We start from the raw sequence: 26,065 nt of genomic DNA, 5'->3' as shown, positions 1-26,065 counted from the left end.
GGCCTGTTTGAGCCCTATGTACTTACTGAGCAGGCCTGTTTGAGTCCTATGTACTCACTTAGCAGGCCTGTTTGAGTCCTATGTACTTACTGAGCAAGTCCGTTTGAGCCCTATGTACTCACTGAGCAGGCCTGTTTGAGCCCTGTGTACTTACTGAGCAGGCCTGTTTGAGTCCTATGTACTTACTGAGCAGGCCTGTTTGAGCCCTATGTACTTACTGAGCAGGCCTGTTTGAGCCCTATGTACTTACTGAGCAGGCCTGTTTGAGCCCTATGTACTTACTGAGCAGGCCTGTTTGAGTCCTATGTACTTGCTGAGCAAGCCCGTTTGAGCCCTATGTACTTACTGAGCAGGCCTGTTTGAGTCCTATGTACTTACTGAGCAAGCCTGTTTGAGCGCGGCAATGGACTTGCCCTGCTCTGTGAGCTGCTGCTTCATGCCCTCCATCTGCAGCACTTTCTCCTCTGCGCAGCTGAGATCACAACGCTCCTGCTGCAGCTGCTTCATCAGCTGTTGACACTTGCGTCTGGAATGTTCATACTGGTGGTTCTGGAACAGAGGACACATCTGTAAAACAATGTTCATCTGGAACGTTCATATTCCTGGTGGTTCTGGAACAGAGGGGACACATCTGTAAAACAAGGTTCATCTGGAATGTTCATATTCCTGGTGGTTCTTGAACAGAGGGGACACATCTGTAAAACAAGGTTCATCTGGAATGTTCATATTCCTGGTGGTTCTTGAACAGAGGGACACATCTGTAAAACAAGGTTCATCTGGAATGTTCATATTCCTGGTGGTTCTTGAACAGAGGGGACACATCTGTAAAACAAGGTTCATCTGGAATGTTCATATTCCTGGTGGTTCTTGAACAGAGGGGACACATCTGTAAAACAAGGTTCATCTGGAATGTTCATATTCCTGGTGGTTGATGAACAGAGGGATACATCTGTAAAACAAGGTTCATCTGGAATGTTCATATTCCTGGTGGTTCTTGAACAGAGGGATACATCTGTAAAACAATGTTCATCTGGAACGTTTATATTCCTGGTGGGGATTGAAGGTTCATCTAGAATGATATTTATCATAGTGACTGAGTTGGGTTTAAGCAGTATTTCAGTCATATCCCTATGGGTCAGTGTCAAGTGGGAGGAAAATTGAGTCAGGTCTCAGACATTTACCACCTTGGTGAAACCCAAGAGCATGGGTATGGTGCTGACAAACATAATATTCACAGTGAATCTGTGATCATAGGATTCTGGCACTCCTAAGGGACATAACTGCACAGCAAACAACGGCACCTTAGACAATTGGGCATCAATGTACTAGTTCTTGAATAGAGAAAACACATTGTTGAAACAATGTGCGTCTGGAATATTTGTATACATCATTCTGGGATAGAAAAATCACATAATAAATGGTCATAACAAACAAATCTCCCTACAAGGTTCATACTGGTGTTATTAAGTGGTCATGGAATAAAAAGGACACATGTATTCACACAGCTAATGAAAACACTTCATGCAGTCATATAACATCTGTTGTATGTAACAATCACAGGTATCTCAAAGACTCCTATGTTACATCAAGATCACAAACATAGATGCCAGGCCCACCTTATCCACACCTGATATTTTTCTTATCTTCAATCTGAAACCAGTTGGACCAGAAACTGTTTTCCTTACACATTACTGGAATAAAAGTATCTTCAAGCCCCAAGCTTACTAGGCGGATACACTGGTGGGCATGAGATAGCCTCCCTTGTGTAAACACAATACCTAGTGGTAGGGGAATAGCGTTGATGGAACTGTGCGAAATGCCCGACAGCAGTGTGGGCTGTCGGAGTCGGGGAGGGAAACAACAAGTTATACCTACACAGTTGTATTTGGTCAGACTAATTGACTAGGACTTTCCCTACAAATTTGCTTTTCTTGGCAAAAGCTGGCTTTTTGATTGTTCAGATAAGAATAATTCTTCATGTCAGACAGTTGTGGTTGGTTAGGTTCAATTTGGATGAGAGTTGGCCACATTGTGACTTGTAACTACTCACAGCCAGATATGAACTGACGCAGCAATAGTAAAGCATTCAGCAGTCAAATAAATCTATTAGAAAAGATCCACATTAAAAATCAATATCAAAAGCAGTAGGGCTGGGATGGGTAACTCGGGTACTTGGGTTAGGACCCGGATACCCACATGAATACCCGGACCCGTGGTTAGTCACGAGATATATTGTTTAATGGCAAACATTATCTGGAACTCCATGGTTACTGTCTTTCTGACTATGCACGCATTCCTTCTGACTTTATATGTTTGAATAGAGATAAAACTTCAGTCAACTTCAGTATATGCATGACCAGATCGTTTTATACGTGTATCTAAATACATTTTGCCAGGGCTATGGTCAAACCATTCCCAATCAGATATTTTGTACCTATCTTTTGAAGCCTACAGCGGGCACCAGGGTAGGGTCGGGTAATAGGGGGGTGGGTACCTGGGTAGTAAATTTGGACTCATCCCAGCCCTAAAAAGCAGATAACATTGTATGATTCCTACTATATTATAAGTAGGCGCTGCAATTCACTGTACAGAGTTGCGTCCCTTGGTCACACCAGAAACCTATAATTGTGGGTTCAAATCCTGTTTTGCCCAATTATGTTTCTCGGTTTGTCAGCACCATGCCCGTGCTTGTGGGTTTGACCAAAGTCTGAGACCTGCATCACTTTGGGCTTTCCTCCCACATTAAGATGCCATGCCATGATATGACTGAAATACTGTTCAAAGCGGCATAAACTCCAACTCACACACTCACAATATCATGACCATGTGTTTATGAATCACTATCACATATTTATGATACCAGGTGTTTGCAATAAATAATATATCAACCCTTCATAAAAGTGTGACTAAATATATCTGGATGCAGTGAAACATATCGATTTTAAGTTTTTGATAGGTTAAAATTTATGCCAATGTTAAGATTTGAAAAAGTTGGCAGCATCATAAATTAAGTGTCAACAGAACAAGGACTGTCCTTAAATGCCATTTTTATATGGTCTGCCTTAAAGAGCATTTGCAACAACCACAGATGCAAGCCTAAAAGCCACATACATATATATATACTTACTAGTTAACCAGTAGATACATTTAGATCCAATTCATTCTGCCTTAAAGGGCATTTGTTGACTAACACTTATCTCTGAAAATCTACAATTTTGATAGAAACAAGCAACTACATTTAAATTGAAAAGGAGTCCCAGTGAGATGAGCGTTTCTTGAGTGAGTGAGTGCGTGAGTTGGGTTTAACGCCGCTTTAACAGTATTCCAGTTGTATCACAGCGTGTCACCATAATGTGGGAGGAAAGCCTGAAGTGATGCAGGTCTCAGACGTTTACCACTTCTGTGAAACCCACGAGCACGGGTTTTGTGCTGACAAACTTAGAAACATAATCCGGATGAACCGGGATTCGAACTCACAATCATAGGTTTCTGGCGTGCCCAAGGCCACCCATGGCCCCTGGGAGTTTCCTGAACCTAAAACCTGAACTGGTGGAAAATCTAGACTTGATTCATCTAGAGCTATTAGTATTACAGTTTGGGCTGGGTGGAAAAGAAAAATAGATATGTTTCAGAGACTGTGAGACAGACGAGGGCACGAACAACAACCAGAAGCAGGGTATAAGCTTGCTAGCTAGACTAACGCTTAGTCTCTGAAAGTATACAAATTTTATAGAAACAAGCAACTCCTTGTTAACTGTAAAGGAGCCACAGTGAGATGGGAGATTCAGCCTGAACCTGGGGAAAATCTAGACTTGCTTTATTTAGGGCTATAGCACTACAGTCAGCGCTGAGCAAAAGGGAAAATAATATCATTCAGGGACACTGAGACGGACCACAGATGCATGCCATAAGCCATATTCACACTGTGTTTATTAACCATTATGTACATTCAACCCCAATTCTTTCTGACAAACAGCATTTGCAGCATCCCCAGATGCCAACTAACAAGCAAGCAATGCTGTTAACAGATAAATGATGGGACTATTTGATCTCCGGAATAACTGTAAGTACACATCTAGTGACCCCAGCCACAACAAACAAAGTACAGCATGATACCCCAAAAGCCTGGCAGCCTGGGGACTGGGACAACCCCTCCAGGACATTCCGGGAATCCCAGAGCTAATGGCTTCTGCACCTCATACATGGGTGTTTGTTGGTCTAGCTATCTCGTATTACCTCGGACAGAGGGAATGGAAGCCAGTGGGCAGGTTTAGGAGAACCAGGTGATGTGTTCTGAGGGATCCACTCACTGCTGTGTACTGTCTCATTGTGAACCTAGTGGCCTGCAGGATACCTAGCATCTGCTGGTATTGGTCTACTGGCTGGGTAGCATCTACTGGTATTGGTCTATTGGTAGGGTAGCATCTACTGGTATTGGTCTACTGGCTGGGTAGCATCTACTGGTATTGGTCTACTGGCTGGGTAGCATCTACTGGTATTGGTCTATTGGTAGGGTAGCATCTACTGGTATTGGTCTACTGGCTGGGTAGCATCTACTGGTATTGGTCTACTGGCTGGGTAGCATCTACTGGTATTGGTCTATTGGTAGGGTAGCATCTACTAGTATTGGTCTACTGACTGGGTAGCATCTACTGGTATTGGTCTACTGGCTGGGTAGCATCTACTGGTATTGGTCTATTGGCTGGGTAGCATCTACTGGTATTGATCTATTGGTAGGGTAACCAGCATCTACTGAAATTGGTCTATTGGCTTGGTAAACGGCATCTACTGGTATTGGTCTACTGGCTGGGTAACCACCATCTACTGGTATTGGTCTACTGGCTGGGTAACCAGAAATTATGTTATGTTCATTAGAACAATTAGATTCCTTTTTCCAAAAGACATACACTTCAGTGAGAAACAACCTCTGAAAAAAATAAACCTGATCGTTCTCCTACTTGCTTGTGGCAGCTGGCAGTGCCCCCTTGTATCCTCTGTGTCAGGCAGCGGTCATTACAGTGGCCCAGGCCACCTATTACTCAAGCTTTAGAGTGTGTTGTGGGAACACATCAAGGGACTTAAACATACTACAATCACAGCCAACATAATGATACAGCAGACACAATCACCTATTATATAAACCTTTCAGTGACAATTCTTGTCAAAACAATTTGACTTCAACAAGTGAGTCCCAGAGTATCGATTTCTTGAAAGCAGCACTCACGTATGTGAGTCAGACAATTACACACACCACACACACACAGTGCTTATTATGTGCTTCACAGGTGTCAGCGAGGAGGTTAAGACAGTCAACATACAGTCAGAAGGAGAAAATAGTCCGCGCATGACACACCCAATACATCATTAACTAGCAGCCTTATGTGGCATATGATTGTAACGTGCAGCAAATTTTCTTCATTGTTTAACGCCGCACTCAGCAATATTCCAGCAATATAAGGGTGGTCTGTAAACAATCGAGTCTGGACCAGGCAATCCAGTGATTGACATCATGAGCATCGATTTACGCAGTTGGGATATGATGACATGCATCAACCAAGTCAGCGAACCTGACCATCTGATCCCGTTAGTCGCCTCTAACGACAAGAATAGTCGCCTTTTACAACAAGCATGAGTTGCTGAAGACAAATTCTTGCCCAGATCTTCACTGGGTCTTTACTTCAAATTTTGAGAAAACACAATTATAGGCTAACAAAGATTCATTTTTGTATTTGTGTTTCCGTTATGGATGTCCTGACCACACTATAACAAACCGCATATGTGTAGCATTAAATCTTGATATTCAGACCTACAGAGTCTACTAAAAATGTTGATAGAAAACTTCTTCTTTTTTAACATTTTACAAATATATGAGTAGCCCATTTGTCGTGTGATGCAGTTCTCTATGCAGAGTTACATCCCTTTGGTGTGCCAAAAACCTATAATCATGGGTTCAAATCCCGGTTCACCCTGACATTGTTTCTCGGGTATGACAGCACCATACCATGCTCTTAGGTTTCATAAAAGTGAAAACGTCTAAGTCTTGCAACACTTTGGGGCTTTCCGCCAATATCGAGCTGACAAGCCGTGATATAACTCAAATACTTTTCAAGGAAATGATAACCCAACTCACACACAACCATAAGTTGACTTGTTTCTATGAGGAAACTTACAAGTTTCTTGTGATCCTCTGTGAGCAATTGAGTTTGGTCCTTGAGGTTTCGGTTGAAAGAGGTAAGTTCCACATTCTTGTCAAGAAATTTCTTGTTCTTTTCATTAAGTTGCCGGTTCTTCTGTTCTATATCTTTGAGCTTCTTGCTCTGCAATTAAAACACACATGAGTCTACAGACACAGCACCATTTCACAAAAAATGATTATAGAAACACTACTTCTAAAAAAATAGTGCCATGGTGCTGTAGCTCACCTGGATATGTAGTCAACAGTCTGCATCACTACTGAGGACTAAACTACTGATCTGAATAAATTATGAAAATGAAACATACATGCCAAATGTTCAACTCCTGCATTTCAGAGCAGTTCTTTATAGAGCCAAATATGCATCTTGAGAGAATGCAACACCATGTTCAAAAAACAATATGAAAATTAAAAATAATGCACAAAAAAAAGAACAGATGTGTGAGCCACACATTTAACTAAACAAACACAAAATATTACATTTTGTACAAAAATGGCAGGGTAATGGCCACAAATATATAATGTTCAATATGTCTGCTTTGGCAGCCATATTGAAAATCAGATTTGTACATTTTGTACAAATTGGTGTGTCATCATTGGTGGGAACAAGAACCTAAGTCTCAGAATCATTGGTCCATAGGAGAAGCTGTTTACAATCGATGGCGGACAAACAGGGTATAATGCAAACTCACAGTCAGGTGAGCTAAAGAAAACACAATTTAATGGATGCCAAATGGAATGAAAATGTAACAATGATACAAAAACTTCAAATGGTCATTTTCTGCATAGGATTTTACAAAGATGAAACGTGTTCTATATTAGATAAATAGCAACGTAATGTTTGTACACTTCAAAGTTAAAATGATGGGAAATATTTTTTTACACCTGTGTTTTTTTAACAAGGTGTAGAAAATAACCATTTTAAGTTGTTAAATTGTTTACAATCATTGTTACATTATAATTCTATTTGGCAGCCACTGAACACAGACTGAACTATTTGTAGCTCACCTGACTGAAAGTCAAGTGAGGTCATATGTTTTGACCTGTTTGTCCGTCAGCAGCTGTAAACACATTCTCCTGAAACCAGTGGACCAATGAAGCTGAGACTTCAGTACTTTTCAACATGGCTGCCACAGCAGACATATTCCAAATAATACTTTAGGCCATCCCTCAGTCATGGTCATACTAATTACCTAGCAATCAGTAAATGTGACCCACCAGGGGAACAGGGACCTCATGGGTGCTAGGACACAATTGTGCTGTGATGTTACAAAGAAAGATGTTTCACATCAACTTAATTACTTCTGTAAAAATCGCCATGTGTGCGACAGACAGTACAAAAATATCAAATTTTTCTCCCATTTGTTTGTTATGTAATAAAAACATTATTTCAAAATAGTTCAGCATACATGTCTACATACAATTAATCATATCATCATATCTAAAATCTGAAAAACTGTATTCGACGTAATAAGCGCCCCGCTCTAATAAGCACCCACAGCGATATTTGCTAATATTTTGGCTATAACAATCCAAATTAGCAACCCTTTCGATTGATCAATGTACACAAGACTAATTTATTCGCGTATATATACACACTTATGTGTTATATGCACCCTTAATTATGGCCAATTAAATTCTGAAAAAATGTATCTGTCGTATATAAACATTTCAGGCTGTCAACATAAACCACGAAATGTATCTTTCAGCTCTGTTTTTTTCACCAAAATGAGATTCTAATAAGAGCCCCCTATTTCTAATTTTGAGAGCACCTTGGGCGCTTATTACGTCAAATACAGTATTGCATATACAGTTAAAAGTCAGATGGGACTTTGAAGACAATGAGTCAAAATGTTTGATGCCATGTATCTTTATAATAAATATGAATCGAAGCGTGTGAATTGTATTTTGTGTTCCTGAGAAACTTTGGTGATTTTTCACCCATGAGGAGGAGCCTTGTGGTTTAAGCGTTCGCTAGTCACGCCGAAGACCCGGGTTCGATTCCCGACATGGGTACAATGTGTCAAGCCAATTTCTGGTGTCCCCCGCCGTGATATTGCTGGAAAATTGCTAAAAGCGGCTTTAAACCATACTCACTCACTCACCCATGAGGTACCTTATTTCATGGTTGGTCACAAATATAACATAGATCCTGTTGCTATCAAACGAACATAACTGATAAAAAAATAATGTTACTAACTTCCCAATATAAACTCTATCACAATAAGTATTACACAGATCCTGTAGCTGTTAATGAAACATATGTGTTCCACAGACATAAACATTCTTTTCCTGACATCAATGAACTCTCAGTGAGCGACCATATCAACAAAGACGAGCAATTTGTACCTGATTAAATGTATATCAACAGGTAAATCCAACAGGTGGGCAGCTTTACCTTGATTGGCACCTGTCTATCTTTGATGCCAAAATGGTATCTGACTGTAGCGCCGATAGCACAGATAATACTATCTTTTCCACAGACTTCTTGGTGCCAAGTAATTGCCCATCGACCAAACTCTCCAATTTATAGTCACATAAAGCTATTCCAGTCCCAGCCTACCATTACTTTCACAATTGAAGTCAACTTTTGTTCCTTGTCAAATTTCTACTTCGTCACAAGTAACATCAATGCATTAATATACTACCAGTAATTCCCAACCCCTGTACATCAGCTGAACACATCATTACAAAGCAAATCCATGAAAACCAAACAGGCACCAACACATTTTGACATGATTGATTCCTGGAACTCCAGAATCCAGCAATATCGGGGTTCCAATCAAAGACTTAGTAACAACTGCATATTCAAAACATAGAAATTCCAATTAGAGTTCCAAAAAATGAAAACTGTAGGTCACAGCAAAACTGATAACTGTAAATAGAAATATTTGCCACATCTTCCCTAACAGAAAAACATAAAGGGCCTATATTCACCCTTGTAATTACATTTCATAATCACATATATTTGACTTTTGGGAAACACTGCATCGTAAATTGTTACACACAAGAAAAATCAAATCAAACGTATATTTTAAAACCTTTTTAGCACATTCACCGAAATCCCATCTTAATTTGAATAGTATGTTTATACAACGATCCTGGCCCATGTTTTCACTCATTCCCCAAAACATTTTGGGAACACAAATTGTGTAATCATTACCTACTGCCTAACATCATTACATTGTATTATGTCTCCAAATATAGTCCCCTATCTATAAACTCAACACACATCTATCCAGGAATTACATCCTCATCTTCTCGTTACACTCTCACAAACACATGCACAACGACTGGTTGATCACAATAAATCCACGTCTGCCTCCCCCTCGTATATCGATAGTAAGTCCCACGACAGTTCTGAATCCTGAAAATCATGAAATGTTTGCAGAATATTTTCAAACACCTTCCACTTCTCATAAACACCAACATTTTGATGATTTTTCCCACACGTTTGACGAATTGATTTCCCCAGCAAGTACCCGGCCATTACATTAATCTGTCACTACCTCCACTCAACCCACCAGGCCGTTCCCAGGGCCATTGTTCCTGTCTCAAAGGCCTCCAGGTGACACCTATCCATCACAGTGGCCAACACAGCCATATAACACTGACCCATGGATTCAAACTTATGAAATAATTCAATTTTATTGCCATTACTACAACTGAAATATTCGTACATCGGACAGTACAGAACATGGGCTACTTGCAAATGACCTATTGATGGTGGTCGACCTATGCTTTGCATAATGGTGCCAGAGATCGTTGAGCAATATTTCAGTTTAATTATTTCTGTCAAAACTTGATGAGTATATGTAGGTTGTAGGCCGTACAGGCATTATAAGGGCTAGTAGGCTACGTCATCATAGAAAAAATCATTTCTATTTTGTAAAGTAAAACCAATGTTTCTTCATTTCAATACATCTCCTAACCTTCACTGTTATAATAAATTCACATAAAATCATATATGTATCACTGTTTCATGGTGCGAATGCACCCTTGGTTAGTGCCCTGGGTCGAATCACACAACAGGGCTTTTATCCATGTAGTGTGAACACTGACATTAAACTGTTTTCATGCAAACTTTTGGACTGCCCTTCAATATGGAAAGTTGGTGTGGTGTAATATTGGAGGGGAGGGTGTGATGTAGTGTGGGAGAGGGTGGGAGGATGTGGATTCTGGTAGGGAGGGTGCTGGGTGGGGTTTGTGAGAGGGTTTGGGGTAGGGTAGGGTATGGTAAGATGATGAGGAGGCTGAAGGAGAGGCTGGAAAGGGGTAGGGGTTGGTATGGAGGGAGTGAAAGGGGTTGTGGTATAAGAAGGGGGTGAGATGGGAAAGGGTGTGGCATGGAGGTGGAGTAGTGTAGTAAGGGGAGGGGATGGGAAGTTGATGGGGAGGGGAAGGGATGGGAGGGGGAGGAGTGGGATGTGGTATGGTCGTGGGTGTGATGTGGCATGGAGTTGGAGGGGTGTAGTAAGGGGAGGGGAAGGGAGGGGGAGGAGTGGGATGTGGTATGGTCGTGGGTGTGATGTGGCATGGAGTTGGAGGGGTGTAGTAAGGGGAGGGGATGGGAGGGGGAGGAGTGGGATGTGGTATGGTCGTGGGTGTGATGTGGCATGGGATGGTGTGGTATGGTCGTGGGTGTGATGTGGCATGGAGATGGAGGGGTGTAGTAAGGGGAGGGGAAGGGAGGGGGAGGAGTGGGATGTGGTATGGTCGTGGGTGTGATGTGGCATGGAGTTGGAGGGGTGTAGTAAGGGGAGGGGATGGGAGGGGGAGGAGTGGGATGTGGTATGGTCGTGGGTGTGATGTGGCATGGAGTTGGAGGGGTGTACTAAGGGGAGGGGGAGGAGTGGGATGTGGTATGGTCGTGGGTGTGATGTGGCATGGAGATGGAGGGGTGTAGTAAGGGGAGGGGAAGGGAGGGGGAGGAGTGGGATGTGGTATGGTCGTGGGTGTGATGTGGCATGGAGTTGGAGGGGTGTAGTAAGGGGAGGGGATGGGGATGGGATGTGGTATGGTCGTGGGTGTGATGTGGCATGGAAATGGAGGGGTGTACTAAGGGGAGGGGGAGGAGTGGGATGTGGTATGGTCGTGGGTGTGATGTGGCATGGAGTTGGAGGGGTGTACTAAGGGGAGGGGGAGGAGTGGGATGTGGTATGGTCGTGGGTGTGATGTGGCATGGAGTTGGAGGGGTGTAGTAAGGGGAGGGGATGGGGATGGAAAGGGGTGTGATGTGGACTGGGATGGTGTGGGATGGTGTGTGGGTGGTTGTGGGTGTGATGTGGGATGACATGTGAGGGGGTGGGGGTGGGGGTGGTATGGGTGGAGGTGGAAATATATGGGCAGGGTTAAAAACATAATTCCAGGAAAATAATCGAAACAATTAACAGCTCAAAGATGGGTAACAGAAAATTACTGCATAGTTAAAATATTATCAGTAGACTCGTATATGAATACTCAAAGTTTTGTTGTGATTTGGATTAAAATTCTGCTTACATCTGTAGTAAGTAACTGTATTTATTGACCCTCTCAGCAAAGTACCAGCTATTTCATGAGGCTTGTAACTAATCGACCAGCTTATATCACACATTCAAAACGTCAAAGCCAGAGAATAATCAATAATAATCAATAATCAATATTCTTGAACATATGCCGAAACTGATTCTATGGGGATTAAAAGTCAAAATAGATGAAACAGAATGGCAAGGGAATACATAGGCATGTCCTGCTCTACCAGTGGCAATGACACACAGGTAGTTGTGTTTGATGGACTTGGAAGTAGGGGGGTATGAGGGCCCAGTCTGACCCGGAATCACCACAGGATTACAATCTGACACTGATTTAGATTCTAACACATTTTGACATATTTGTTGACAGCTTACCTGCACACAGAAATAACCTTGCAATACCTCAAGTGAAACTCACACTGCAGTAAACAAGTAAACATATTCTCACTCTCACACTTCCTACTCGAATGACACTCCATTCAACAACAACTCACAACCTTCAAAGCCAGACTGATTTACCATAAAGAACTACGCAGACATAACACAGAGGACCTGTGGCAGAGGAAGTCAGTGCCAGTGGCCATGTTGGCAATGTTGTAGTATTTGACCTTCATGTTTATTGCCCGATGCATCAATCACATTCGGGCCGAGAGTATTAGATCTCATTAAAATCATACCTTACTTCTTGCTACCGCTAAACGAAGATCTGAGGACATCCCATTACGGTTTTAATGAGATTTCAATGTTATGAACATATAAGTTTGTCCAGGGAAGATTGAGACGCATTAAAATGAGCGAGCGAGTTAAAACAAATACCATATTTGACATAATAAGCGCCCAGGGTGCTCTCAAAATAAGAAATAGGGGGCTCTTATTAGAATATTATTTTGGTGAAAAAAACAGAGCTGAAAGATACATTTCGTGGTTTATGTTGACAGCCTGAAATGTTTATATACGACAGATACATTTTTCCAGAATTTAATTGCCTATAATTGAGGGTACAAATTACACACGAGTGCGTATTATACACGAATAAATAGGTCTTGTACAATTGATCAATCGGAAGGGGTGCTAACTGGGATTGTTAGATAAGACAGTTTAGACAAATTTGATGGGGAATCACACTTTTTAATACAGTTCTATATATCATGGAAAAACAAATTCCAAATGAACAAGAAGACAAAAATCATCTATACCCCCTGCTGTTTTAAATATGTGCATAAAATCACAAAAGGAATGTCATATACCTCATTATCCTGGAAAAGGTCAATCCTAAAGCTTGTGAGTACAGCTGACACCATGATTGATGACTTAAATAAATAATTCCCTCTATTCCTTTTTAACACTGCATTATGAGCAACGTCCCACTCTGTCAGGGTACAATGTCACATAATCAGTCCCCAAGTCCGACCAACTGATCCATTTAGCCGTCTTTCAAAAGAAGCATAGGTTCCTGCAAACCTATTCTAACTGAATTCCAAAAGGCTTGTACAATGTAGGAGAAACCGTTTATGCCATAGAAATTATACCTACTCTCGAATGAAAATGTTAAAACTTCCTGAATAGCAAAAGGCACCAGTTCAATGAAAGCCTGATGGGTTTCATGAAGAGATATTGAACAGTTTATCCCAAATCAAACTGTGTTTGGTTTGTGAATAATGACATTTTCTACCAACAATGCATGAAGATATTGGGCATTTCATAAAAGTACATTCTCAAAATAGTTATCACCTAAAAATAGATTCATCCCCATCGCCCCAAAAAACAATCCATTATTAATATCTATCATAATGCTGTCAAAGTGAGTGAGTGAGTGAGTTGGGTTTAACGCAGCTTTGAACAGTATTTCAGTTATATCACAGTGTGTCAGCTTAATGTGGTAGGAAAACCCGAAGTGATGCAGGTCTCAGACGTTTACCACTTTGGTGAAACCCACGAGCACGGGTATGGTGCTGACAAACCTAGAAACATAATCGAGGCGAACCGGGATTCGAACCCACAATCATCGGTTTCTGGCGTGCCCAAGGGACGCAACTCTGCACAGCGTATTGCAGCGCCTTAGACGACTGGGCCACCCGTGCCCCCCTGTCAAAGTACATGGAGAACTGAGAAAAGTGCACAGTGAACTGAGGAGTGCACCTGACACTGCAGCTTTAACATGTTTCTGTACAAAACTTGACATCCTTACCAGTTCCTGGTTGTCTTGCACCAGGCAGTCACACTTCTCATTTAGTTCTTGGACCTCAGTCTCTAGGTGAGCTAAATCCTCGATAGCTCGTTTGCCCTCGCCCTCATATGATAGCTGCAAGAACAAAGAAGTCTTCAATATCTATATGTTACCCACACAACACTATATAGACTTCACAATAAATTAAATAGCCATAACAATTTACTAAATTCATACCTCCAAACTTCAACAAGGCTTTGATTGTTTAACGCCGAACTCAGCAATATTCCATCTATTTGACGGCGTTCTGTAAATAATCAAGTCTGGACCAGACAATCCAGTGATTGACATCATGAACATTGATCCACGCAATTGGGACACAATGACATGCATCAACCAAGCCAGCAAGCCTAACCACCTGATCATGTTAGTCGACTCTTAAGACAAGCACAGTTACCTTTCACAGCAAACATGGGTTGCTGATGACATATTCGAATCCAGATCTTCACGTGTAATTCACCGAGGTAAATATCACCTTGACAACAGCCATACTTACTTCAATCATTAATTCACCGACTATAAGAACAGTTTTACACAGTGCATATCCCCTCACAGACCTTGCATACACCCAAGCACCTGCTCATGAAGCCCATTGTTAAAACAGTCAGGACAAACCATGTATTGAGTGTTAGGCATATCAAAGTAATTAGCAGTCAGACCTAGTCATCAATAATCCTCCATTGTAACATGATGACAGACTCACAAACTACTCTAAATACAATAGCCTTTATTCAAGGATGCTGACCCACTTTACACAGCACCACTAATAACATACTCTTTTTAAAACTTATCAATTTTACAGAATATCTTTATACATTTTACAAGCTGTAGTAACAATGAAAACAGAGTTGACTCATAGATTTCAATTTCTTCTATTCTTTCAAAGTGGAACAGTTTATTGAAATGATAAAATAAATTGAAATCCTTAAGTCAATTGACTCAATGTTACAGAATGGATGATACTCAAATTGGTATATTTCTATAAGACTTTTATCATCCATGATATGATTAAATGTATAATTATACATATAATTGTACATTTTGCTGTCTTACGATAGAAAGGTCATTAAGTTCATATTTTTATATAGAAGGCATCCAAACAAGTATCTTTTTCTGATGAAATCATAACAGTGTATACAATAATCACAACATATCTTGATAAATACGTAAGTATGTATGCCACTCACATGTCAAGCATCATTGTACACTCTAATCACCGGTTACAATGATTGTACAAGTAAGTATTCACCTACTTCTCAACTTGGTAGGGCTGCTATGAGAAGGTTGTTAAATATTCAGGTAGACACAATCGTTTTCTGCTGATGCTTTTGTTAACCCCACAATCAGATTCAGCCTTGATAAACTTTCACTGCAGTAAGCAGGATGATTGCTGTGCTCATGGATTATTAGATCTTGAATTTCAAAAAACTTAAATTGTCTTATCTCTGAATGTGACCCTTGACTAACATCTAGTCTCTGAAATGAACATACAGAAAAAAAACAGTTGTAATAATAAAAAGGAGCCAGAGACTCTCTTCATTTCCTGAAACTGAAGAAATCCAGACTTACCAAACATTATAGACTTGCATGGGCTGTATTTGATATATTTGTGTCAGGGTCTGTAAGACAGACTAAATGTGACCCATGAAAGACTCCTTAAGGAGATGCTACCTGTAGTGTATTCAACTGGATTTATTATATTAACATGACATGGACAGAAGACAGTTTAGACTGCAATTAAATCCCAACAAAACAGTAGCAGAACCATGTTTCAGTTTACTATCGGTCCTTGGGTCTGGTAGAGTATGTGAGTCAGTGAGTTGGGTTTATTGATAAATTCAACAGCATGTCCCTACACAAGCTCCCTCCCAGAGCGTGACAACTCCGTTACCCTCCTGGTCCCGGTCCTCAAAGCGATCTTATCACTAAGGTGATCGTAAGTCCCATACTTTAACATAGGCTTACGATCATCGTAGCCCTAAGATCGCTTTGGGGAACGGGGCCCTGGTCACATCTTTGCTGCCACCAGTGAGCAAGGAGCCATTACAAGAATCTTAAAAAGTGTCACTCAAGCCCCAAATGTAGTGACATTTATACTTTTGTGTACATGTCTGTTGGGAATGTCACTACACTGAATTTAGAAAAGTTTACGACTTACTGTATCCCAAATGAAATAATGTTTGTTAACTGATTATTTCAAGATTGCAGACTAACGGAATTTCCCCTTTGCATTCTCACTAAACCAATTACATGATAGTTGAAATGAAATAGAATTTCCAACTGACAAAGTAATTTATCTGGGTTAACAGTAGTAAGAGAACGGAGAGTTCTCCAACGGGGCTATCACTGTGAGGAGCTTGGTCCTCACCGTGTAAGTGGTTGCCCTGGTTCCACTGCCATCACCGAGTTTCCCATTGCTGCCGCTGCTGCCGAGACTGAGATCCATGTTAGGTGTGACCGCTAGGGTGGCGGGGTGGGGGGAGGCGTCGTGTGACGTCGACTCCCTCTCGAGCGCCAGGTGCAGCGCATACCCCGACTGATGACCCAGCTCTCGCTCCAAGTGCGAAATTATCTTGTCCTTATTCTTCAGTTGCTCAATCTGAAACAAAAAAATACAAGTTACTTTATTTTTCAATGCAATCATCACTGAGCATACTGGCTGCAAAATATTTAAGCTGCATCTCCAGAGGCTTGGAGGCTGAGAGGGAGCCTTGGAGGCTTGGGGATTAGGAAGCTGGGAGGCTGGGAGGCTGAGAGGGAGCCTGGGAGGCTTGGAGATTAGGAGGCTTGGAGGCTAGGAGGCTGAGAGGGAGCCTGGGAGGCTGGGAGGCTGGGAGGCAGAGGGAGCCTGGGAGGCTTGGAGATTAGGAGGCTTGGAGGCTGGGAGGCTGAGAGGGAGCCTTGGAGGCTTGGGGATTAGGAAGCTGGGAGGCTGAGAGGGAGCCTGGGAGGCTTGGAGATTAGGAGGCTTGGAGGCTAGGAGGCTGAGAGGGAGCCTGGGAGGCTGGGAGGCTGGGAGGCAGAGGGAGCCTGGGAGGCTTGGAGATTAGGAGGCTTGGAGGCTAGGAGGCTGAGAGGGAGCCTTGGGGATTAGGAAGCTGGGAGGCTGGGAGGCTGAGAGGGAGCCTGGGAGGCTTGGAGATTAGGAAGCTGGGAGGCTGGGAGGCTGAGAGGGTGCCTGGGAGGCTTGGAGATTAGGAGATTAGGAGGCTGGGAGGCTGGGAGGCTGAGAGGGAGCCTGGAAGGCTTGGAGATTAGGAAGCTGGGAGGCTGGGAGGCTGAGAGGGAGCCTTGGAGGCTTGGAGACTAGGAAGCTGGGAGGCTGGGAGGCTGAGAGGGAGCCTTGGAGGCTTGGAGATTAGGAAGCTGGGAGGCTGGGAGGGAGCCTGGGAGGCTTGGAGATTATGAGATTAGGAGGCTGGGAGGCTGAGAGAAAGCCTGGGAGGCTGGGAGGCTGGGAGGCAGAGGGAGCCTGGGAGGCTTGGAGATTAGGAGGCTTGGAGGCTGGGAGGCTGAGAGGGAGCCTTGGAGGCTTGGGGATTAGGAAGCTGGGAGGCTGAGAGGGAGCCTGGGAGGCTTGGAGATTAGGAGGCTTGGAGGCTAGGAGGCTGAGAGGGAGCCTGGGAGGCTGGGAGGCAGAGGGAGCCTGGGAGGCTTGGAGATTAGGAGGCTTGGAGGCTGGGAGGCTGAGAGGGAGCCTTGGGGATTAGGAAGCTGGGAGGCTGGGAGGCTGAGAGGGAGCCTTGGAGGCTTGGAGATTAGGAAGCTGGGAGGCTGGGAGGCTGAGAGGGAGCCTTGGAGGCTTGGAGATTAGGAGGCTGGGAGGCTGGGAGGCTGAGAGGGAGCCTGGGAGGCTTGGAGATTAGGAGATTAGGAGGCTGGGAGGCTGAGAGGGAGCCTGGGAGGCTTGGAGATTAGGAAGCTGGGAGGCTGGGAGGCTGAGAGGGAGCCTTGGAGGCTTGGAGACTAGGAAGCTGGGAGCCTGGGAGGCTGAGAGGGAGCCTTGGAGGCTTGGAGATTAGGAAGCTGGGAGGCTGGGAGGCTGGGAGGGAGCCTGGGAGGCTTGGAGATTATGAGATTAGGAGGCTGGGAGGCTGGGAGGCTGGGAGGGAGCCTGGGAGGCCTGGAGATTAGGAAGCTGGGAGGCTGGGAGGCTGAGAGGCTGAGAGGGAGCCTGGGAGGCTTGGAGATTAGGAAGCTGGGAGGCTGGGAGGCTGAGAGGCTGAGAGGGAGCCTGGGAGGGAGCCTGGGAGGCTTGGAGATTAGGAAGCTGGGAGGCTGGGAGGCTGAGAGGCTGAGAGGGAGCCTGGGAGGCTTGGAGATTAGGAAGCTGGGAGGCTGGGAGGCTGAGAGGCTGAGAGGGAGCCTGGGAGGCTTGGAGATTAGGAAGCTGGGAGGCTGGGAGGCTGAGAGGGAGCCTTGGAGGCTTGGAGACTAGGAAGCTGGGAGGCTGGGAGGCTGAGAGGTAGCCTTGGAGACTAGGAGGCTGGGAAGCTGGGAGGCTGGGAGGCTGAGAGGGAGCCTTGGAGGCTTGGAGACTAGGAAGCTGGGAGGCTGGGAGGCTGAGAGGGAGCCTTGGAGACTAGGAGGCTGGGAGGCTGGGAGACTAGGAAGCTGGGAGGCTTGGAGATTAGGAGAATTGGAAGCTGGAAGCCTGGGAGGCTTGGTCAGGCTTGGAGACTGGAAAGCTGCAAACCTGGGAGGCTTAGAGACTGTGAAACTGGGAAGGAGGCTTAGAGACTGTGAAACTGGAAAACTGGGATGCTCAGATGCTGGGAGGATTGGAGAAGACTGGGAGGCTGGAAGACTAGGAGGCAGGGATGATCTCAAATGGGAGGCTGGGAGGCTGAAAAGCAGGGATTCTGGGAAGCCGGGAGGTTGGGGGGCTGGAAAACCGAGACTGGGAGGCTGGGAAACTGGGAGAATGGGAGAAGACTGAGAGGCTGAGGCTGGGATGCTGGCTACTGGGGGGCTGAGAGGCAAGGAGGCCAAGAGGCTGGGAGACTGGGAGGCAAGGATGTTGGGAGGCATGGAGGCAGGGAGACGGCCTCAGGGTGGATGACACGGAGACCAACATGAGCTCCAGCAGGACCCTTCTTACTTCTGGATGTGTTGAAGATGAATAATTTACAAACCTCTGATGAAGAACACAGAGATTCACAAAACTGGTCCAGAAACTATATCCAATAAAGCACTTTATAGATCCACTTTGAGGACTGTATAATATTATCAGGGGATAGGACCTTTGTTAGGGCCTTACATTTTTTTAGGAAAAGAAACTATGAACCATCTAATTAAAACTAAAAGGTCTGGAGACAGAAAGTTTCTCTTTCACTGATCCACAATATTTCTCTCTGAAACAACAAACAATTTGTGTAACGTATGTTATATTTCAGATTACTCTCTTTTAGTAATGAGTGAGTGAGTGAGTGAGTGAATATGTTTTTACGCCACTTTTAGCAATATTCCAGCAATATCATGGCGGGGGACACCAGAAATGGGCTTCACACATTGTACACATGTCGGAAATCGAACCCGGGTCTTAGGCATAACGAGCGAACGCTTTAACCACTAGGCTACCCGACCGCCCCGCTTTTAGTAATGAATAAATTGCAAACAATTTGTAATCATTCTCCATCTATTTGAAAGCAAATTATTAGAATTGATAGTAAATAATGGTTAGTTTCAGCCTATGCACATCTCAGCATATTCATGATTATTCCCCAAAAGTCCTCCATATCCTGACAACTGTTTCATCTCTTAATTACACACCATTACTGATGGTCGTGACCTTAACAGGCCATAATGTATTATATGATGCAGTGTCAACATAACTGCCAGCCTGTCTGCCAGTGGCCACCAACTTTTCTGTCGGGCTGCATATTAGTTTCCTCCACCTGCCCGACTATCTGGTGGATAATTTTAAGACTACTTATGTGTTCAGTTTTATCATAACTCCTTGTTGACTCCCTTGTGATTGTTTATATTATTTCAACTGAATCAAAACATGGTTTGTCTCTTATTTTTTGGTGCTTTTTCAAAATATATAATGTCTGAATGCGGGCAGACAAGTTTGAAGATGGGCAGACAACACTTATGGATCAACTGCCTGACTGGCTTGTTGGGTTTTAAATTATTTCAAACACTGATATGATGAAATGCAATGCAAATTCAAGGGCTGTTATTGCTGTAATCCAATTTTCTTTGAAAAAAAAAGACAAATACATTATAGCAGCCATGTTTTGAGAAAAGGAAAGCCTACAAGACTTGGTCTACCATATACAGCTGAAGGATAGTTGGCACCTATTTCTGGCTGGATGTAAGTTATCAACGACCCTGTGTGTAGACTTGGAGATCTACCAACATTTACAGAAGGGAAGAACTGAAGAAGGAATGCTTCTGACATGACTGTATACCATCAGTGCCATTGGTGCCATCGCTGACACTCTACCATCAACATCCACACACACAGCATGAATCAAGTCTCTTGTTGAAATGTTCTTCGTGGGTTACATATGTCTGTGTACATAAGCTGTAGTATCTCAGTGCCCGACTTGGCAGCATGTCATGCAGGCAAAGAAAACTTCTGGTAACCATGGCGATAGTTCCAAAACAGTATCAATACAAGGATTGCTTTGAAGTTTTTTGAAGGCTATTACAACACCTCGAGGCTAAATTGTTTCAATTAGATTTCATCAATATTTAAATTGCTACAGATTCTGGGGATCTAAGACAGCATTAGATTTTATTAGAGCTGGGACGAATCACCAACTGTGTGAACTGCTTTGTATCACAATACCTCACTCACGATCCGATATGTATCACGATACTTGCATGTGCTGTTATCTGTCGTCCATAAACCATCTTTTTCACAGACAGGATGTCCAAATACTTGGCACACTGATGATTTACAGTTGGCAGTGTCAAGTATGGCACAGTGGGTGAAAATATTTACATGTTCAATACTAATGCTTCAATACTTTAGTGTAGCAGTAATTAAAAGCAAACACATAAGGTAAGAATCAATATTTTTTACTTAGTGTGCGATGTGACCAAAACTTGTATCAAGAAGTAAAAAATATCGATCAACCGATGCATCGGTGTATTGTCCCACCATTAGATTTTATCCTACCATTTCTACTGTGGCAATTCAGCCAGTATTCTTAAGAAGAACATTTCAGATTTCCTAGACAAGTAAATAAAGTATATCGCATCCATGTTACTGAATGAGTGAGTCAGTTTTTTCACTGCATTAAGCAACATGTAACAAGGAATACAAGAAATGGGCTGCACACCCTTGTGGGGAATCAAACCCTAGTGCTCGGTTACAAGTGAACACTTTAACCACTAGGCCAAATCACATCATTTGAGGCAGTATTAGCCAAAATGAAAGAAATAATACTTAACATAGTCCATGACAACTTGCACAAAACAAACTTTGTGTTTTAATTATTGTAAGGCTTTGTCAAGAAATTGGAGTGTTGAAATTCTTTAGTTAACCATCTCATGCAGCCTAGTCGGGTTTAATATAAAGACATTTCTTCCTTCAGAAAGTTTCTTTGACAGTTAACATTCAAAAGCAACTCGTCTTTGAATAAGGCATGTCATTAGGGATTACACATGATACAATACAATACACAACACACCTACCATGTATTGAGTCGGTACATTTTGATTCTGTAGACATCTCCAAAAAGTCGGCTTGACAAAGTCTTCCAATAACTATGCAAGCCAGCATTACCTATCCTATCACAAAACAGAATGCTTACTCTGAGTTCCTGATTCTGTTATAAAGAGACTAAATTAACCAGTCATGCAACACATACAAACTGGTTGAAAGTAGTCCTGCGGCATGACTGTGGAATATATATATGGTATTTTTATACTAAAAGCCTATGCAACCCCCATATAAAACTAAAACAGCAGAAGAGGAAACGTTGTTTAGGTTTTTTGTTTTTTTTAAAAAAACAAAAAAAAACAATACAATTATTTTAAAATAAGTGTTAGTCTAGTTGATAGCACTAACTGCTTGTTAGCCAGGCCACATGGGACATGTAGAATTTCCAGAAATCAGTCTAAACTAGGTATCCTAATATATATTGTTCATGATCAATCACAGAATCTCAATATATATGTATATTGATATGGGAGGTAGGCATACCCCAGTGTCATGACACCTCTAGTCTGAATGTTGCTGGCACAGACAACCCCTGGGTCAAGGCCAAGCAAGTTCTGGTGCACTTGACTGCTAGCGAGCTGTTCACCATATTGAGTCGAGGCAGTTGTTGTGTATTGTATTTCTACAGAAGTGAGTGGGATGGTCGGTCAGAAATAAAGACAAATGGTTTCTGTTGCAGTAATAGACAGGAGCAGACGCCATCTCAAAAGCAGCAATTATTTCAGGAATAATGTGATAAAAGGCGAATCCAGCATTTTTAAATGTGAGGAGTCAAAAATATCAAAATCCTCGCAGAGGTAAATTCTGGATGTTTGTTTGTTATTTGTTTATTGTTTAATGCCACACTCTGCAAAAATAATCGAGTCTGGACCAGACAGTCCAGTGATTGACATCATGAACATCGATCCACCCAATTGGGATACGATGACATGCATCAGCCAAGTCAGTAAGCCTCAGACCACCCCATCCAGTTAATCACCTCTTACGACAAGCATAGTCACCTTTTATGGCAAACATGGGTTGCTGAAGACCTAACCTAACCTGAATCTTCACGGGTCAACTTCTTGATCAGTATCAGTGAGTTAACTGACTGTTTGAGGCAGAACTCTTCATAGGCTGATCCAGGCTTTTGAAAAAGCTGAGGGCACAGTTAACATGTTTCTCATAAAAGTATTTAGGTGTCAGACAAAACTGGGGTGTCCACCCCCGACACCACAGTCTGAATCGACCAGTGCTATTTCCTTTACTAATATAGGAAGAAATACCATCACACTTTAATGTCCTCATTATCAGTGATTCAATATTACCAGGCATTCAGTCTGTGCCCTTGAATGATCACTTGTCTAAACCATTACTGGCAGGTAGCTATCTTAATTGCTGCTTAGATCTTTCTGTGAAGGGAATGCCTAGCTCCTGCTAAGCTGGTCCAACAGCACCACATACAGGGACAAGACAGACCTTCTGAACACCGCTGGAGCTATTGTCCGGTACAACTATTTCTCTATCACCCTGCACTCCCACCTCAGGGTAGACATCCCATACCTTTCCCCACTACCACACAGTGGTATATGCACACATGAACATTTAGTGGACTTACTATGCTCCAAATTAAATATTTCTAAATAATTTCATAACTTATTTCCTGATGAAAAGATACAAAATACACTAATTTAGCTCATTTTTCAAAATCAGATTTCTAGAAAAGCACTAGATATCTGTATGCCTACATATTTTTCACAATTTGTTTTTAATATTTTTATACATTTTAAGAATTACATATGTCTATTTTAGGATCAATACTATACAGATTATAAATTCATGTCCTGATATAACGGTTGTGTTATATCTATCCTTCACTAACCCACTCCAAGAGTCCTGATATTAAAACTGCTTTATACTAAGCCACTCCAAGAGTACTGATATTAAAACTGCTTTATACTAAGCCACTCCAAGAGTACTGATATTAAAACTGCTTTATACTAAGCCACTCCAAGAGTACTGATATTAAAACTGCTTTATACCAAGCCACTCCAAGAGTACTGATATTAAAACTGCTTTATACTAAGCCACTCAGCACTGATATTAAAACTGCCTTATACTAAGCCACTCAGTACTGATATTAAAACTGCCTTATACTAAGCCACTCAGTACTGATATTAAAACTGCTTTATACTAAGCCACTCAGTACTGATATTAAAACTGCCTTATACTAAGCCACTCAGTACTGATATTAAAACTGCCTTATACTAAGCCACTCAGTACTGATATTAAAACTGCTTTATACTAAGCCACTCAGTACTGATATTAAAACTGCCTTATACTAAGCCACTCAGTACTGATATTAAAACTGCCTTATACTAAGCCACTCAGTACTGATATTAAAACTGCCTTATACTAAGCCACTCAGTACTGATACTAAAACTGCCTTATACTAAGCCACTCAGTACTGATATTAAAACTGCCTTATACTAAGCCACTCAGTACTGATACTAAAACTGCCTTATACTAAGCCACTCAGTACTGATATTAAAACTGCCTTATACTAAGCCACTCAGTACTGATATTAAAACTGCTTTATACTAAGCCACTCAGTACTGATATTAAAACTGCCTTATACTAAGCCACTCAGTACTGATATTAAAACTGCCTTATACTAAGCCACTCAGTACTGATATTAAAACTGCCTTATACTAAGCCACTCAGTACTGATACTAAAACTGCCTTATACTAAGCCACTCAGTACTGATATTAAAACTGCCTTATACTAAGCCACTCAGTACTGATATTAAAACTGCCTTATACTAAGCCACTCAGTACTGATATTAAAACTGCCTTATACTAAGCCACTCAGTACTGATATTAAAACTGCTTTATACTAAGCCACTCAGTACTGATATTAAAACTGCCTTATACTAAGCCACTCAGTACTGATATTAAAACTGCCTTATACTAAGCCACTCAGTACTGATATTAAAACTGCCTTATACTAAGCCACTCAGTACTGATATTAAAACTGCCTTATACTAAGCCTGCTACAAGGTGAGGTGAGGACAAATAGGGGTAACACAGAGTTAAAGATTATTGAACTTATATAGCGACATGTGAGTGGCTGCTTGTACTAGTCTGGACTTGAGCCGATTTTATAACTAGCTCACAGAGATCCCATGGTACAATTTGACATGGATACCCTACACACACACATTATACTAACTTCGAGCCAACCAGTCCATGTTTCATTTCCTTAATGTAGTATGACAAGAACAAGTAGGGAGCACATTGGGACAAGAGATGCATCTTTTAAAATATATTGAAACAGCCAGGGAATCAAACCACGCTTCTGCCCTCCAAGCCGACACTCTATCCACTTCACCACTAAGGCAGTCCCCTCCATAAGTCTTGGGCTAATAGGAACTACTCTCCACCTCCTCGTACTTATTAGTTTTTCTTACAAATATTTCCTGATCACACACCCAAGATGCTGTAGTAGATCCATTCACAAACCCAACTGATCTACTGACATGGCTCACCTCAAAACCCTTTACCAAAACGCATTTCCTACTTTTTCAGTAATCTCAAATAACTGGTTTCCATGGCGATTGCTTAACTAGCTCTGCTTGTTATCAAGTTCTGTTTATCACGGCCTGTACCCTGGTTAGATTATTTAAGCTATATGTGTCTGTTGGCAATCTTCCCACTCAGCTACTACCCTAAGTCTTTCATCTACACTAAATCACCACCAACATAAGAGGTTAGAAGCTAAGGGATGACATAAGACGTTCATGAGATAACCATAACCTCAGGCTAAAAGTTAACAGTGAACGAGCAGGATTTAATCCCACTATCAACAAGCAGATATAGATGCAAAATGTACCACAAATTCATTCACACGATGGACACATCATTAAACCTTCCTGAAGAAGTTTTCACCATAATTCTAATCCTCATATGCATGTCCTGCCCTACCATCAATAACACACCATCAATATTTCCAGGGCTTGTACAGATTCTTGTAAGTATTAGGGGTGGGACGGGTAACTCGGGTACCTGGGTCGGGATGGTACTGAGTAGGACGCGGGTACCAACAGGACTACCCGGACCCGTGGTTAGTCACGTGATACATTGTTTAATGACAAAAATTATCAAGAACTCTATGGTTACACTACAAGTCACTAATGTTTGCATTTCTTTCTGACTAAGCACCCATTCCTTCTGATTTTTCATATGGTTGAATAAAGATATAACTTAATTCAACTTCAGTGTATGAATGACCTGATTGTTTAATACATGTATCTAAATACGTTTTGCCAGGGCTATGCTAAAAATGTTCCCAGTCGGACATTTTGAGACATCTCCTGAGACCTACAGTGGGTACCCGGGTAGGGTAGGGTCGGGTAATAGGGGGGTGGGTACCGGGTCAGTAAATTTGGACTCGTCCCAGCCCTAGTAAGTATGTATAC

The 26,065-nt window shown here is 42.3% G+C and overlaps 1 protein-coding gene across 8 annotated transcripts in view; it reads right to left on the bottom strand.

Moving 5' to 3' along the window:
• The window catches only part of LOC124136555 (golgin subfamily A member 4-like), a 187,315-nt gene that overhangs the window by 105,011 nt on the left and 56,239 nt on the right, over nt 1-26,065 (bottom strand). For 7 of the 8 annotated variants that reach the window (XM_048393602.1, XM_048393612.1, XM_048393603.1 and 4 more), the window contains 4 exons: nt 16,299-16,529; nt 13,892-14,005; nt 6,171-6,317; nt 379-549 (listed from right to left, as the gene is read on the bottom strand). In XM_048393602.1, coding sequence (XP_048249559.1) covers nt 379-549; nt 6,171-6,317; nt 13,892-14,005; nt 16,299-16,529 — 663 coding nt within the window. Of the gene's footprint in view, nt 1-346; nt 359-378; nt 550-6,170; nt 6,318-13,891; nt 14,006-16,298; nt 16,530-26,065 lie in introns of those variants that run through there. The other variant, XM_048393608.1, reaches the window with a different exon arrangement.

Source organism: Haliotis rufescens, unplaced genomic scaffold (assembly GCF_023055435.1).
Source record: "Haliotis rufescens isolate VD_foot unplaced genomic scaffold, xgHalRufe1.0.p SCAF_12, whole genome shotgun sequence".
NCBI lineage: Eukaryota > Metazoa > Mollusca > Gastropoda > Lepetellida > Haliotidae > Haliotis > Haliotis rufescens.
This window is presented reverse-complemented; position numbering and strand designations above follow the sequence as displayed.